Genomic DNA, 17,366 nt, shown 5'->3' on the forward strand with positions numbered 1-17,366 from the left:
GCTGATCGCTAAGCCGCTTAACAGCTGATCGCTAAGCCGCTTAACAGCTGATCCACTAAGCCCGCTAAGCCACTAATAGCCTTTTAGCAGCTAATCCGCTAATCCCTTAAACCTTTAATAGCCGCTAATAGCTGCTAAACCGCTAATAGCGCTAATCCGCTAAGCCGCTAATGGGCTTGCTTCGCAAGACGAAAAAAACCGCAAGACGAAGAGACTCGCGGAACGGATTCTTTTCGTCTTGCGAGGCACCACTGTACAGACAAGGAGAGGTTTCTTCCTCACACGGTGCGTACCATAGATTTTGGCGTATTAGGCAACTGGGCGTATAAGACGACCCCCCCAATTGGCAGCTGCCAATTGAGGGGGGTTGACTTATATGCCCAGTCTTATACGTGGCAGCTTCACTGGTCAGCGGCAGAGGGCGGTGGGCTCCGCGCCGGGAGGAAGCCGCCTGGCAAAGCTGCCCAGCAAACCCATACCCAGCAAATAAGAGAACCCCAACTTTTTAGAGGATTTCCCGGGGTTAAAAAGTCGTCTTATACGCCGGAATCTACAGTAGTTAAATTGCAGAATTCTACGTGCGGCCGCCTTTGAAGGCGATTCAGGAACTACAACTAATCCAGAATGCGGCAGCTGAACTCGGAGCAGCCACCGGGACAGTATAATAGCAGTCCTAAAGGATCTACACCGACTCCAAGTATGTTTCCGAGCACAATTCAAAGTGCTGGTGCTTTTAAAGCCCTAAGCAGCCTTGGCCCAGTATACCCGAAGGAGCGTCTCCACCCCCATCATTCAGCCTGGACACTGAGGTCTAGCGCCGAGGGCCTTCTGGCGGTTCCCTCCCTGCGAGAAGTGAAGTTTCAGGGAACCAGGCAGAGGGCCTTCTCGGTACTGGCACTCGCTCTGTGGAACACCCTCCGATTAGATGTCAAGGAGGTAAAGAACTAAAAAACTTTTAGAAGACATCTGAAGGAAGCCCTGTTTAGGGAAGTTTTTTAATGTTCGATGTTCTACTGTGTTTTTATATGTGTTGGAAGGGCTGGGGCAACTGAGATGGGAAGGGTACAAATAATAAAATCATTAGACAAATTCATCTATCGAAGGCTTCTATAATTGGTGTTACACTTTGCAGAGGGAGGGTTGTCTGACAACTTCATGCTATTTCGCCAAGCAAAAACGTTCCCTCTTCCACCAGGCCTTGGGCTGATCAATATTCTACAGTATTTTAAATTTGTCTGGGGGGTGTGTGTGTGTGTGCTGCTATCCTGTTTTGCTTTTGTTCTACTTACCGTATTTTTTGCTCTATAAGACTCACCTTCTCCCTCCTAAAAAGTAAGGGGAAATGTGTGTGTGTCTTATGGAGTGAATGCAGGCTGTGCAGCTATCCCAGAAGCCAGAACAGCAAGAGGGATTGCTGCTTTCACTGCGCAGCGATCCCTCTTGCTGTTCTGGCTTCTGAGATTCAGAATATTTTTTTTCTTCTTTTCCTCCGCCAAAAACTATGTGCGTCTTGTGGTCTGGTGCGTCTTATAGAGTGAAAAATACGGTATTTGTGCTTTTATCCTGCATTTTCATCTTGCGAACCACCACAAGATCTTCGGATGAAGGCGGGCGCAGAAATGTAATGAATCAATTAAAATCAATTAAAATAACCACGATGGCTATGCCTCTGCAGTTCCCAGAGCCGGCCTTGCACAAGAAACGCAGTTGTTTCAGACAGCGGATCCGGACAATTGCCTCTTTGCGCTTACTTTTCCTGCCCGAAAATATTAGGCTACCTGTCAAGATGTTCCCCCCACCCCACCCCGGGGGGGGGGGTTCGCTCCCTCCTCCCCACCCTCTCCCCTTACCTGTGAGGATGATGTTGGGGATGGGGCCGTGGCGGTTCGAGTTGCTCAGGTTCTGGCGGTTGAGCAGGTGGGGGTCGTGCGTGCTGCTGCTGCTACTGCTGCTGCTGGTGTTCGTGGTCCCACTGCCCGACAAGCCCATGTTGTCGCCTTGCGGGTAATTTAAGGCACCCAGGTCGTCCGAGAAGGCGTTGCTGTTGAACGCGAAGCCTCCGCTCATGTTGTCCACGTAGCCGTATTGATCGAACTGCGGAAAGGAAGGCTGGAGTGGGCCTGGGCCGGTTTCGGTGCTACGTTGCAGGATGGGGCAAGTGGGGAGGATGGGCTGTGACACACACACACACACACCCCTGAGGCAGGCAGGCCCAGAAAACCACCCCTCGCTTCACCCGCTTGGTATGGGAAGATAGGAAGAAGCTGCCTGATGAATTGGCTGCAATCAAGGAGTTGCCAGTGCTTGAGCTGTGAAGTTTTAGGAGCCGCCTTATTTCTCTGTTCACGAGTTGTTTTGAGCTGCTTTTAATATTTTAATATAATGAGGCTGCATTTTAAATTGCATTTTAACTTGTATTTTAAATTGGTCGTCCCCCCCCATTATGCTTTTATTGTAATTTTACTCGTGTTAGCTGCCCTGAGTCTGGCTCTGGCCAGGGAGGGCGGGATAATAAAGAAGAAGAAGAAGAAGAAGAAGAAGAAGAAGAAGAAGAAGAAGAAGAAGAAGAAGAAGAAGAAGAAGAAGAAGAAGAATTTATTTATATCCCACCCTCCCCAGCCAAAGCTGGGCTCAGAGCGGCTAACAGTAAAATAACACATTCTAAAATCATTTCATTATAAATTCAGTTCAAATCAGATTAATGGCAACCATTGGGCTAGAGTTCTGTGAGGATTGCCAAAGGAGGGGGTCAGGCTATGCCCTGGCCAAAGGCCCGGTGGAACAGGGGGTCAAGTCCCGCAGGGCCCTAGTCTCTTGTGACAGAGCGTTCCACCAGATCAGAGCCACAGCCAAAAAAGCCCTGGCTCTGATTGAGGCCAGCCGGGAGGGTATAATAATAATAATAATAATAATAATAATAATAATAATAATAATAATTATGCAACTCCCAGACACAAAAGGGGGTGGGGCAAGTGACGAGGAGACACCAAGTATACTCACATTGCCCAGGCCGAAGTCACCCAGCTGCTGGCCATACTGGTTCTGCAGCATAGAATTGGACTGGTAATGCATCGGGTAGGGGCACTGGGACTGTAGGTGGTGCTGCTGCTGCTGCTGTTGCTGGTGTTGGTGCTGCTGCTGCTGTTGCTGCTGGTGCTGGTGTTGGTGTTGGTGCTGGGCTGGCTGGCGCCCCTGTTGAGAGGCCGGCCCTTGCGCCTGGTGGAGGGACTTCTGATTCTGTGGCAGGAGCATCCCCGGCTGGCTGTAGGGGTACGGGGGCAGTCTCTGGTCGGCCGGCAGCTTGCTGGTGTCCAGCGGAACCCCCTGGAGAGGGAAGAGAGGCGTTCCAGACCTGTTAAAAGAGAGTCTGCAACCGCAGGGGGAAGGGGCTTCCCTACGTCGCTGCACCCCGCCAAGTATTGAGGCAGCGGGGTGCAGAAGGTTCAGTGGTGGGAGAGTTCAGAGGTGAACTCCACCCTCCCTAAAAAAAGCAGATTGTACCAATTCAGACTGCAGGTTGGGAACGGAACCATTTAATGCTCCCGCAAAAAGAGAGTCGCTCCCTGCAATTCTAAAGACGAGTTGTCCTAGGTTGGGCCAAAGGGGGTCCATTTAGTCCAGCATCCTGTTTACACGGCGGCCCAATGGGAAGGGGAAGTCCGCAAACAGGGGCTGTGTGCAACAGTAGTCCTCCCCTGGCTGCCAATTCCTGCACAGCCATGCGGACAACAAACCTCCTCCATGAATCTGCCTCAAAAATGACCACACAGCTCTTTTGATCCTACTTTCATTTTCTTTTCTCCCCCTTTTCTCTTTTTTCCTCTCCCTCTCTTTCCCCTTTCTCCTTCTATTTTTCTTTTGTTGTCCCCTTTTTAGATTTTAAAAGCGCTTCTTTTATCCCGGTGTGTTTACTGGTTTGTATTGGGCCCAAGTTTCTGGAAATCTTTGGACGTGTATTAATAAAAATAGGTACCGTATTTTTCGCCCTATAGGACGCACCGTCCCATAAGGCGCACCTAGTTTTTTGGGGGGGAAATAAAGGGGGGAAATTATTATTTTTCCCCCAGGTGCAGGGTTGGGGCGGGGGAAGCCCGAGCTTCCCCCGACCCCAACCCCCAAACAGGCAGCTCTCTGCAAGCCGTGGGAGCCCAGCGCTGGCTCCCGCTGCTTGCTGAGAGGTCCGCGACGCACTGAGCTCAGCGCGCGCAGGCTTCAGCATGCAGGCAACTCTCTGCAAGCGGCGGGAGCGCTCCCGCTGCTTGCAGAGAGGTCCGCGAAGCCTGGACGCGCTGAGCTCAGCACGCACAGGCTTCAGCATGCAGGCAACTCTCCGCAAGCGGCGGGAGCGCCCCCGCTGCTTGCAGAGAGGTCCGCGAAGCCTGCATTCGCCCCATAGGAACCACACACATTTCCCCTTCATTTTTGGAGGGGAAAAAGTGCGTCCTATAGGGCGAAAAATACGGTATTTGCCACGCACAAAAAGTTTTTAAAAAGAGAATTAACTACACAGCTCTATGTAGGAAACGCTTCACAGAGCTAAGATTCAATGTCTTCCTGGTTAATAATAATAAGTCACAATGTCTTCTTGTATTTTGCAAAACTGCCACAGGGAGAGGTTGGCAATTATATACAACTCGATGTCTGCTTTATAAAAGATCCCTGTGGGGGGGAAATCTGTTGGAGGTTTAGTCACACCTACTGAGTTTGTATGCTTTTTTGCTGTTTGATCATGAAAACCACGTTACTGCGCACATCTCCTTATTTGCGCTGTTGCCTGGGAATTAATAACTAAATTCGTTGCTCAACTCTTGAACAGTTCCTTTTCCCCCTTCCTGTTTTGCTATGGCTTATAGCTAAACAAAACTATTCCTGCATGAATAAGCAGGCTGAAGGAGCAAATCTTTTTTTTTTTTTAACGCAGAGAATTCTGTGTTACCCAGAGGAACGTTCAAAATGGTTCGCTCTTACCCACAAGCCTGAAATGGTACAGCCCACTCAAGAGTCTAGTGGAAAGACCTGATTGAAGGAAAAGGAAGGAAAGGGAGAGATCGAGAGCTCCACCTAGTGGGCATATATCGAAGTAAAAAGTACCATATTTTTCGCTCTATAGAACGCACCTTGTTTTAGAGGGGGAGAGCAAGAAAAAAAATATTCTCCCCCTCTCTGCTCAGCACCCCTTCAGCGAAGCGGCAGGAGAAACAAAGCCCCTTCCATTTCTCCTCCCACTTGGCTGAAGGGGCATTGCGCAGCTCTCCCTCTCTGCTGAAGCCGGGAGAGTCTTGCTCTCCCGGCTTCAGCAAAAGGAACCCGAAGCCTGCAGAGCGTAGCGGGAACTCGCGCTGCGCTCCGAAGGCTTCAGGCGGCTATCGCTGAAGCCAAGGAGCCTGCATTCACTCCATAGGACGTACACACATTTCCCCTTAATTTTTGGAGGGGGAAAAGTACGTCCTATAGAGTGGAAAATACGGTACTGCTGCTTTTTACAGTCCATTTTCTACATCCTGCCATTCTCCCCACCCAGGAACTCAGGGTGGTACCCGGGTCCTGTCTGCGACTTCCCTGTTGGGCAGGCCTGGCAACGGCCAAGGGCCTTAAGAGGTGTGGAAGGGACCCTCACCGCTACCCACTGGCCCCATCTCTGTTAATTTCATAGCTCTAAAGTCAGGGTAGGGCTGAGCCCTGCGCTAGGTGCGAGGGGGGCACGGATGGCACACACACACCCCCGGTCTGGCTCCTGGTTGGCCACTCTGAGAACAGGATGCTGGACTAGATGGAGTCTGGGGCCTGATCCTGCAGAGCTGCTCTTACGAGTAACAGCGAGGGCCTTCCTGACCTGCCTCTTGGCTTCCTGGAGGAATCTGACTGGCCACTCTGAGAATAGGATGCTGGAATAGATGGGTGTTTGGGTCTGATCCTGCAGGGTTGCACTTCTGTGTCCTACACGGAGCCCTCAAATAGTCTCTGGGCAGGCCAAGAGATCCAGATGGGTGAAGTGAGGACAGGGGAGAGATATTGATTCACCCCACCACTCAGGACAATGTCCGATTTCGTTGCAAACTGGCTATGCAAGGAGGTTCCTAACGCATGTGCGCTGGGGGACCAGAGTCCTAATAATTTCACCTCTTTTTTTTTAATCTTTTACATTTCGGAGGCCTGCCACATTTCTTGGATAGGAAACTGGCTGCTTGCTGGTTGCCCAAAAGCATTGCATTCTCCTTGGCTGTCTTTTTAAACCAATCTCTTCCTTCATTGGCTCCATTGAACAGCTGGTGCCATCTCCTAGGGAAAAGGCAACTCCCAAACCCAGAGAGATGGCCACAACTGTCCAGGAGGAATGAGTTGATGGGAGACGGAGGCTTTGCCCTGCTCCTTACTGGCAAGAGATGAGGTCATTAAAGTCAGGGACTGGGAGAGAAGGCACACAGGCACAGGCCTGAACAGTCTCCAGCCAATGGGAACAAAAATGTGTGGATTTACGGATCCACCTGCGACGTTGATCTGAATGGCACTGATGTTGGTTGAGCCGCATTAAGGTGTGCTGCGGCGCCTAGGAGGGAAACACTTCCCAAACAGCCCAGCAGCCGGCGCTGTTGCTCCGCTGCCAACCCTTGTTTAGACCCCCCTGGGAACCTTTCAGAGGGGAAAAACCGAGGAACTGGGAAAAGGTTCTGGAAGCAGCCTAGAATAAACGAGGCCTTGAGAAAACATTTTTTTGGAAAATTACCACCTGAGAAGGAAAAGGAGGGTGGGTGCTTTTCCCTGGAAGCTGAGATGAGATGGAAAAACACACGACGATGGAAAAGAAACAAATTAAAAGTTATCCTTCAAAAAAAGGCAGAGGCTGAAAGCGAGCGCCCGAGAGCGCCCCGTTGCGTACCTGCGTGATGGAGGACAATGTGGGTGACATAGTTGGCGAAAACTGTTTTGGGTGCGGCCTTCTGGAGTCTCCGCCCATTGGGAGGGTCAAGGGGCTGAGGGGGACCCGGCGGCGGGGCGAGGCGTTCAGGGGGGCGTAGGAGGAGGCGGGGGCGGAGGAGGAAGCGGAGGAGGGGGAGCCGCCATAGCTGGGCTGCTGCTGCTGCTGCTGCTGCTGAGGCTGCTGCAGGTTGGGATTGGGCTGCCCCGATTGGCTGCCGAGCGAGGAGGGGAGGGAGGGGTTGCTGAGGGAGGACGAGAGGGAGGGGTTGCTGAGGGAGGAGGGCAGGGACTGGTTGCTCATGGAGGAAGGGATGGAGGAGCTGCTGGGGGAAGAGCGGAGGGAGGGGTTGCTCAGGGAGCCCTGCAGCGAGGGGTTGCTAAGCGAGGACTGGATGCAGGGGTTACTGAGGGAACTCTGCATAGATGAGCACAGCCCTGTGGGGACAAAAAGAAAGAACAGAACGAAATAAATAAATGTGAGTGCGGAGGGGGGGGGGGAGAGGAAATGGAGACACACACACACACAGGCCTGGTTCACACCTGACGCTGAGCCAAACCATAGCTGTCAACGTTTCCCTTCTTTTAAGGGAAACTCCCTTATTCTGTTTTTTTAAAAAATAATATTTAATATTTAATAATATTTTCCATAATGTTACAGAAAACAAAAAGAAAAATAGAAAAATAATAAAGAAAAACAATTAAAAACAATTCAAATTTTTCTTAACATATCTTGCATTTCCTTGTTTCCCAGACCTCCCCACACCTTCCCTCTTTGTATTCCAATTCAATTTATTTATTCAGCAAATCCTTTCCCTCTTTACTTTATCCTTATCTTGATCTTAATATATTATGCCTTTAAATTTTCACCTGTTAATATTCCGTTTTTGCATATTCCTTCGGACTGTTGTTACTAAAAACCCCTTAACCTCAATCCAACATCATTCTAACATTCATTAATGGGAAACTCCCTTATTCTGAATAGGATTCCTCGCAAGAAAAGGGAAAAGCGGACAGCTATGAGCCAAACTATGGAGTGGAAACGAACGAGCAGGTTGCCGGAAGGACGGTCTGCCTGCTGCCGCACCACCCTGGTTTAGTGTAGCATTAAGTTTGAACCTTGAAGCAAGATAAACCGCAAGCTCGGGTTTGGAGGGTGTGCTAAGAGCATGGGTAGGCAAACTAAGGCCCGGGGGCCAGATCCGGCCCAATCGCCTTCTAAATCCAGCCCGTGGATGGTCCAGGAATCAGCGTGTTTTTACATGAGTAGAATGTGTCCCTTTATTTAAAATACATCTCTGGGTTATTTGTCGGGCATAGGAATTCGTTCGTTTTTAATGTTATTTTTCAAAATATAATCCGGCCCCCCACAAGGTCTGAGGGACAGTGGACCAGCCCCCCTGCTGAAAAAGTTAGCTGACCCCTGGCTAAGACAAACTATGGTGTACAGCAAACCAGTGTGTTCCCAGAGTGATGGTCACAGCCACGGGACTCCGGATCACCCCACATGGTCACGTTGCTGCTGTACAACCCAGGACTAAGCCACAGTTCAGCTTGGTGTTAGATCTGAACCCGGAAACAAGATAAACCATGAGTCCTGGTTGGCACAATGTGCTAAACCAAACCATGGTGCACTGTGGACAAGTAGGTTCCCAGAATGACAATTGCGCTCCCACTCAGTCTTGCTGCTCAGGTACGATCCAGGACTAAACCGTGATTTAGATTACCGTTCGGTCCGAACCCAGAAGGAAGAAAAACCATGAGCCCAGGATTGGGCAATATGCCAAGCCAAACCATGGCTTCCTTTACAGGACCAAGGAAGCAGTGTTTAGCGGTTTAGCTCAGCGTTAGGTGTGAACCATGTCTCCCTCGCATGCACACACCACACACAATTACCCATGGAGATACATGAACATCCCCTGCCCTGTGTGTCGCAATCTTGGACTGGGGGGGGGGGGCAATGGGAGCACACGGATGGAAGTGAGAACAGAAAAATGTCATGGACACATACTCCCACCACATGGGCCTCAGAAGGGAGTGGAAGGAAGACCTCCCAAGGGGCTGGGAGTTGATACATGCCCACCACCCGAATGGGAGGGGAGAGGGAGCCCCCAGCTTATGCTAAAGTTATCGGGTTCAGAACCATGTCATAGATTCAGGTGCCAGGGAAATGGGAAAGACTGGAGACCCTGGAAAGTTGCTGCCAGAGCAGATGGCACTGGGCTAATGACACTGTCATACTTAAAAGGTAAAGGGACCCCTGACCATTAGGTCCTGTTGTAGCCGACTCTGGGGTTGCAGCGCTCATCTCGCTTTATTGGCCAAGGGAGCCGGCGTACAGCTTCCAGGTCATGTGGCCAGCAGGACTAAGCCACTTCTGGCGAACCAGAGCAGCGCACGGAAACAGCGTTTACCTTCCCACCGGAGTGGTACCTATTTATCTACTTGCACTTTGACGTGCTTTCGAACTGCTAGGTGGGCAGGAGCAGGGACCGAACAACGGGAGCTCACCCCGTCGCGGGGATTCGAACCGCCGACCTTCTGATCGGCAAGTTCTAGTCTCTGTGGTTTAGAAACCCGTTAATGAACATGCCCAACTTGGGTTCGTTCCTTTCGACAGGCCAGGTGTAACTAACAGATCCCACTAGTGGAAGTCCGCCAGAGGAGGACTTGACTGAATACAACCGAGAGTCGCAGCGTCTGACGGGACGCATGCAACTAAGTCCTACCCAGAGCAGACCTACTGAAATGGATGAACCTGGTGGTGGGCCCTCCAAATGTTGTGGGACTCCACTTCCCATCAGCCCCAGCCAGGAAGGGTCAAAGGTCGAGGGTGAAGGGAGGTGTGGCCAGCAAAATCTGGAGGGCATCAGGTTGGCGGGGCAGTTGATCTAACCGATCAGTCGATCGACTAAACACTGCAGCCCTAGTGGCCCTGGAGGAAGGCAATCTCCCTGTCTTGCCCATCAGTGGAACGGGTGGGGCAGTGTGCCATGCTCCAGCAAAAGACGAATCAGGGTCTCACTCTTAAGCTCCCAATTGTTTGTGGCCCTGTTTGGGACATAGGGGGGTGGTTTGGTGAAAACAGCCCCCCCCCCAGGCCCAATGCTGAGGCCTGGTGGCCCACATCTAATAATACAGTGGTACCTCGGGTTACATACGCTTCAGGTCACAGACTCCACTAACCCAGAAGTAATACCTCGGGTTAAGAACTTTGCTTCAGGATGAGAACAGAAATCGCGCGGCAGTGGCACGGCAGCAGCGGGAGGCCCCATTAGCTAAAGTGGTGCTTCAGGTTAAGAACAGTTTCAGGTTAAGAACGGACCTCCGGAACGAATTAAGTACGTAACCAGAGGCACCACTGTAATAATAATAATAAATTTTGATTTATTTTTATTTACATCTGGCCTACAGAACAGACATTTCCTGTCCGTTCAGCTCCCCCATATCCCACGGTTTGGTGGTTTGAAGAAGGGCCAATCGTGGGGCTATCCTGTGGTTCTGCCCACTGTTTGGCTACACACACACACACACACACACACCCCGCCCCAGCGCTTCTCCTGAGTTCCCCGGCTGGGCTCCTCTGCGCACGGTCAAGGTGTCACCTGAGGAGTCGTAGCCGTGGCCGAGCCCCATGCCGCCGCTGATGCCCAGGTGTGTCATGGTGCTGGCCAGGTTGCCGGTGCTGCTGCCGCCACTCAGGCTAGGGTAGGCGGACTCCTCCGGGTCCAGCGGCGTGGGCAGCGGGGAGGGGAAGTGGAGGTTGGTGAGGTCCGGGAGGGAGCCCCCTGTGTTGAGGGCGGTGGGGATCAGAGGCAGGTTGGCAGGCTGGTCTGGGGATGGGAAGATGCTGAAAGAGAGACAGGCAGAGGGAGAGATGTCATTCTGGTGAGGGACTCCAGACTTCAGATGGGTTTACACACAGAGAGTGTAATGCATCACTTCAAAAGCAGGTTGGCAGGTATCACATTCTTAATGCAATTATCCAAAATCCCTGCAGTTAGAAAATGTGCACAAAACCTCTCCCCAACCCCGCACGTGCATCCTTTCTAGCTGCAGGGAGTTGTGCTTCGCTTTTTTAACATGGGGATTTAATATTCATTTTAAAAAAGAACAGAATTACATGATCACCATCATTATTGTTATAGGCCTAAATATCGAGCCTGCTGCAAATCCCCAACCTATCATTTAAGAGGGCAAGTTAGACACAGGTGGATCTATATTTACTGTATTTTTTGCTCTATAAGACTCACTTTTTCCCTCCTAAAAAGTAAGGGGAAATGTGTGTGCGTCTTATGGAGCGAATGCAGGCTGCGCAGCTATCCCAGAAGGCAGAACAGCAAGAGGGATTGCTGCTTTCACTGCGCAGAGATCCCTCTTGCTGCTCTGGCTTCTGAGATTCAGAATATTTCTTTTCTTGTTTTCCTCCTCCAAAAACTAGGTGCGTCTTATGGTCTGGTGCATCTTATAGAGCAAAAAATACGGTATATATTAATGTATTTCCCACAATGCAAAATTGTAAATTATCAGGGCGGTATGCAATGAAACAAACTTTGTTATAAGAATAAATAAAAGAGATGCCTGAGAGTCAAAAGTGATGGTCACCCATCATCTCTCTGCTAGAAGGTCGTTGCCTAGCATGGGACTTGTGGCACTAAATGACTGTCTTGTGCTTGAGGCTGGAATTTGGGGACTGAGCCGGGATAGAAGGGCTTCCAAGTTGGAAATCTGCGCTGATACTTACTGGATCCCAGGCACCTCGCAGGACCTTGGACGGGCAGACGATGAGGAGAGCTGAGAGAGGAAAAGAGGAAGGTGGAGTCAACTGAAAATCAATATACAGATATGGGGAACTTATTGGCCACACGGGATTCCAATGCCTATGTGATCAAGGAATGCCAAATCATACAAAACAAGTGTCTGGGGGCTGCAGGCTTTGTCGGAATCTCAAACTGCGCACAATTCACCTACTTTTTTGGTGTCCCAGGGCTTCAGCAACTGCTTGCCATCGTCCAGGAGACTCTCCTCAATGGAAGGCACATGGAAAGGAAACACTGGAAGGGAAGAAAGCACAGAATCGTAGAATTGGAAGGATCACCACGAGGATCACCTAGCTCCAGGGTTCCCCAAACTTGGGTCTCCAGATGTTTTGGGACTACAACTCCCATCATCCCTGACCACTGGTCCTCCCATCTAGGGATGATGGGAACTGTAGTCTGCGACCCAGTTTTGGGAAATCCTGATCCAGTCCGACCCTCTGCAAATGCCGGAATCTTTCACCCAACATGGGGCCCAAACCTGTGGTCCTGAGGTTAAGAGTCTCATGCTCTACCGACTTGAGCTATCCCCTGGGGTCAGGTGGAGACAGGACAGCTGGTCAGGCCAGTTGTGGCTCCTCCCCTTCAGGGGTGGAGCCTGGGGAAGCCACGCGCCTGGGGTGTTGAGAGGCAAGGCTGCAGGGAACAGGCGTTTCCCCAGCTGGGTCCACACCATATCTCCCATGATGCCCTGATCGAGCACACAGACCACCAGAGCATGATGGGATATGTAGTCTCAATGTCAGGAAACGGTCAGTTGAGGGGGGGGGAACTGTGTTGATTCTAAGGAAGCACTGATGTTCTTTTTTTTTTTTTTGCAAGGGCACCCAAGTCGCCTTAAATTTTTACACAGTGGCTGCCCCACTGTTGTGTGTGGTTTTATTTCACAGTTTCTTGCATTTATATCCCGCCTTTTTCTCCAGGGAGCTCAGCGTGGTGTTTGTGCTTCAGACCCCACCTCTCCTCACTTGACCACCACAAAAACCCAGAATATACAACGGGAAAGACAGAAAGTCTAGTGTGTTGGTATGTATATGGTTTTATGGGGAGGATTAGTTTTTGTTTTTTCTCTTTGTTCTTTCTTTTTTTGTTTCATTTTCTTTCTAGGTATATAAAATTTGTATATAATTTATGCATATGTGTTGGAAATTATATTATAGTAAGCCCTGTAATGTACCGTATTTTTCGCCCTATAGGGCGCACCGTCCCATAAGGCTCACCTAGTTTTTTGGGGGGGGAAATAAAGGGGGGGGAATTTATTTTTTCCCCCAGGCGCGGGGCTGGGGCGGGCAAAGCCCGAGCTTCCCCCGACCCCAGCCCCCAAACAGGCAGCTCTCTGCAAGCCGTGGGAGCCCAGCGCTGGCTCCCGCTGCTTGCGGAGAGGTCCGCGAAGCCTGGACACGCTGAGCTCAGCACGGGCAGGCTTCAGCATGCAGGCAACTCTCCGCAAGCAGCGGGAGCCAGCGCTGGGCTCCCACTGCTTGCGGAGAGGTGCGCGAAGCCTGGAGAGCAAGAGGGGTCGGTGCACACTGACCCCTCTCGCTCCCCAGGCTTCAGCGAAAGCCTGCATTCGCCCCATAGGACCCACACACATTTCCCCTTCATTTTTGGAGGGGGAAAAGTGCGTCCTATAGGGCGAAAAATACGGTAATATGACAACGTTTACCAATGTAATATAAGAATGTTAACAAAGAAATAAAATGCAAATTCAGAATAATAGTAATAATAATCACCACAAAAACCCTGTGAGGTAATTGAGGCCGAGAGACAGCAATTGGCCTGAGGTAGCCCAGCAAGCTTTGTGGATTTCAACTACGGTCTCTTCTGGGTCATAGTCTTAACCGCTACGCCATTGCTGACTAGCCAGTCAGCCTGGGAGTTTTCAGTGCCCTTGCTGGGGGGGGGGGGGGTAGACAAACCCTTTCCCTAATCACCATGGGAACGGACAACCCAGCGCCCCAAACGTATAGGCCAGCCTTGCTGGCAAGGGACTCCCCTTTCTTGGAATAGCATTACAGGGCCTAAGAAATTCACCAGGCAAGGAGGGGGGGGGGGGGAGAGAGAGAATCAAGGAGACAGTGGTTACCTTTGCTATCCATGTCGTTATCCAAGTAACCTGGGGGGCAGGAAGGAGAAAGGGGGCGCAGAATAAGATCAAGGCTTTCAGCACCCTTGACAAACTAACAGCTCCCAGAATCCTTTGGGGGAAGCCATGACTGTTCAAAGGCGGCAGCATGGTGCTTTAAATGTATAGTGGGAATAGAGCCAAATCTCCCTGGCTAGTCTGCTAATCAGCACGTTAAAAAATAAAATAGAAATCAAGGAGATTGGACAGCACAAAATTGGGGACATCCAAAATCATTCCCATCCTTTCCTCTGACCCATCCAACCCTTGATGGGAGGGAAGAGGCGACCCCCCCCCCTCGACAGAGGAAAAGGGCCACTCACCGCTCTTGCGATTTGGAGGGGGGGCACCCTGGGAGGGCCCCAGGTACGTGTCCTGCGGATTGGGGTTCATCACGCTCGTGTGCAGGGCGGAATCAGAATTTGTTCTGCTTTGCAAGGGTAGAGGGGAGAATTAAGGGGGGGAGACCAACATTAGAATGCATCATAATAATAATAATATTAATAATAACAATAAATACCCTGCCCATCTGGCTGGGTTTCCCCAGCCACTCTGGGTGGCTCCCAACAGAATATTAAAAACACAGTAAGATATCAAACATTTCCCTAAACAGGGCTGCCTTCAGGTGTCTTCTAAAAGTCAAGACAGTTGTTTATTTCCTTGACATCTGATGGGGGGGCGTTCCACAAGGCGGGTGCCACTACCATGAAGGCCCTCTGCCTGGTTCCCTGTACCTTCACTTCTCACAGGGAGGGAACTGCCAGAAGGCCTTCGGAGCTGGACCTCAGTGGGGGTGGAGACTCTCCTTTAGGTATACTGGGCTGAGGCCATTTAGGGCTTTAAAGGTCAGTACCAACACTTTGAATTGTGCTCGGAAACGTACAGGGAGCCAGTGTAGGTCTTTTAAGGACCGGTGTAAATGACATAGGAATAAGGACAGCACAGAGGGAAAGGAGGGAAGCCAAAGTTTAAAGAGAAATGTACAACAAATCTGAAATCTGGAATTCATAGGTCAAGATTTGGAAGTTCAATAAAAATTTGACACGTGAAGTCTTTAGAATTGCCAAAGCTGGAACAACAATGCAGGAGGTTGCTGTGGAAACAAGGGGACAGGTGGGGAATGCCGGATATTCTTAGCACACAGGCAAGCTTGATAAGCTCATAGCTGTTCCTTCCCCAACACAGACCAAACCACTCCTTCGAATTTGACCCACAACCACACACCACCAGGGGGAGTCTCCTAACAACTCTCAGCACACATAACAAACTGTTTTCCCAGGATTCCTTGCGAGGGAAGCCATGACTTGTCAAAGTGGTGTCATAGGGTTTTAAAAATGTATAGTAGTGGGAAGGGGTATTATAATTATTGTTACTGGGTTATGCATTTTGTGGTTTTATGCTGCAAACCCTCCTGTGACCTTTGGAAGAAGGGTGGTGTGTGCATTTAAGTAAGTAAACGTGCAGGTATGATATTTCTGAAATTTTGAATTACTTTGACTTTACTGAATGGTATTAGTTGTTTCAATGAATTTGCTGGTGCTTCCTTTATTTATACGCTACTGCGTTTGCCATTTTTGTTGCTTTATAATGCAACCGTGCTGGTCGTGAGCCGCTTCGGGCTCGACATTTTGTCGCTGGGAAAGTGGAATATAACTATTAAATCAAATCCAAAGCTGCGGCTGTGCGCACATAAATCTTCTCCCTGAAACTCCTGGGCAAAACTGTGTTGCATACTGGGGTCTCCGTGGGGTGGGGAGGGCACCCTATGTTTTGCAGGAGGGGCTGGATCTGTCTACGGCGGTGCCAGTTCTCCTCCATGTCCTATTCTGCTATTGTTGTTTAGTCGTGTCCGACTCTTCATGACCCCATGGACCAGAGCAGGCCAGGCACTCCTGTCTTCCACTGCCTCCCGCAGTTTGGTCAGACTCATGCTGGTAGCTTCCAGAACACTGTCCCACCATCTCGTCCTCTGCCGTCCCCTTCTCCTTGTGCCCTCCATCTTTCCCAACATCAAGGTCTTTTCCAGGGAGTCTTCTCTTCTCATGAGGTGGCCAAAGTCTTGGAGCCTCAGCTTCAGGATCTGTCCTTCCAGTGAGCACTCAGGGCTGGTTTCCTTCAGAATGGATCGGTTTGATCTTCTTGCAGTCCATGGGACTCTCAAGAGTCTCCTTCAGCACCATAATTCAAAAGCATCAATTCTTCGGCGATCAGCCTTCTTGATGGTCCAGCTCTCACTTCCATACATCACTACTGGGAAAACCAGAGCTTCAACTATACGGACCTTTGTTGGCAAGGTGATGTCTCTGCTTTTTAAGATGCTGTCTAGGTTTGTCATTGCTTTTCTCCCAAGAAGCAGGCGTCTTTTAATTTCGTGACTGCTGTCACCATCTGCAGTGATCATGATCATCCTGTGTGCTGCTTTTTCGAGGGCTTTCCGTCTTCCGTGCTCCTCATTAGCGCCCAGATCGGAGGCAAAGATGCGGTGGGAGGCCCAGGGCGGTGGGGATGGGAGAGAAGGAAGAGCCATTGCCAATTAAGAAAGCACCCAGAGACCCAGACAAGGCAGAGCCTGTCCGTCGGCTGGCAGGGGGAGGAAGCGTGGGCAGGGGAAGAACAGCCGCTGCCTTGCCAGGCTCCCCACTTCCAAAAGCTTCCCAGAGTTTTTTAACTGTGCTTTTGGGACCCGGGGCTGGGAGAAGGGCGAGGGAGGGAGTGACATCACAGGGGAGGAATCCGTGTCGCTCCCCGGGGGAAAACAACGGGTGCATTGTTGGCCGAGCCCAGCAGAGATGCATGCAACCAGCCGGAAGCTATTCCCTTGTCTACTGAAGCAAAAACGGGACTTCTTTTTTTTTTATATAGAGGGGGCAGCAGCAAAAGATGGTTCTTCTGGGCCAGAGTCTCTCATACAAACAGGGAAGATGAGAAGGGTGGCGAGGTAAAATAAAATCTATCCCTGTGAGATAAGGGTGGGGGGGGTAGGCAGGGAAATCCTTGCACCTGGGGAAAAAAAGGTTTGTTTCAAAATAAAAACTGGGAATCTTACACTAACCTCCCTGGTGAAATTTAAAAAAAGAAGATGCAGAAAATGAAATAAAAAGTCAGGGTAATAAATGGATAGCTTATGTTTTTTGTAACACAGATATGAAAATACTTTAAAGCTTTGCAAAGAGTAAGGCTTAAGCTGCACATAAATGGTATGATTCGTTATTATTCCTATTGCTATTATCATTACCTGCCCTACACCATTAAAGCACAACGTTAACAAAAGCAATTTGCAATCGCAAAAACGAGTCCTAAAAATATACACCTCAAGGGTCAAAAGCCAGGGCAAAGAGGTGTGTCTTCTGCAACCTTTGGAAGCTGAATAATGAAGGTGCCCAACCTTCTGCCAACAGGGAGTTCCACAGCTTAGGGGCCACCACAGAGTAGGCCCTTCTCCTGGGCCTCCGCCACCCTGATATACTGAGGGCAGAGAAACGCTAACAGCAGCACCCCACCCCCCACAA

At 50.3% G+C, this 17,366-nt stretch overlaps 1 protein-coding gene across 1 annotated transcript in view; it reads right to left on the minus strand.

The window, feature by feature from the left end:
- Nucleotides 1-17,366, minus strand: part of CRTC2 (CREB regulated transcription coactivator 2) — a 39,819-nt gene that overhangs the window by 1,415 nt on the left and 21,038 nt on the right. The window contains exons 6-13 of the mRNA XM_083416539.1: nucleotides 14,181-14,284; nucleotides 13,819-13,848; nucleotides 11,887-11,969; nucleotides 11,660-11,709; nucleotides 10,521-10,765; nucleotides 6,878-7,353; nucleotides 3,001-3,324; nucleotides 1,851-2,094 (exon numbers count right to left, since the gene is read on the minus strand). Coding sequence (XP_083272665.1) covers nucleotides 1,851-2,094; nucleotides 3,001-3,324; nucleotides 6,878-7,353; nucleotides 10,521-10,765; nucleotides 11,660-11,709; nucleotides 11,887-11,969; nucleotides 13,819-13,848; nucleotides 14,181-14,284 — 1,556 coding nt within the window. The remainder of the gene's footprint in view (nucleotides 1-1,850; nucleotides 2,095-3,000; nucleotides 3,325-6,877; nucleotides 7,354-10,520; nucleotides 10,766-11,659; nucleotides 11,710-11,886; nucleotides 11,970-13,818; nucleotides 13,849-14,180; nucleotides 14,285-17,366) is intronic.

This window comes from Podarcis tiliguerta (genome assembly GCF_965153285.1).
Source record: "Podarcis tiliguerta genome assembly, chromosome: 16".
NCBI classification, from domain to species: domain Eukaryota; kingdom Metazoa; phylum Chordata; class Lepidosauria; order Squamata; family Lacertidae; genus Podarcis; species Podarcis tiliguerta.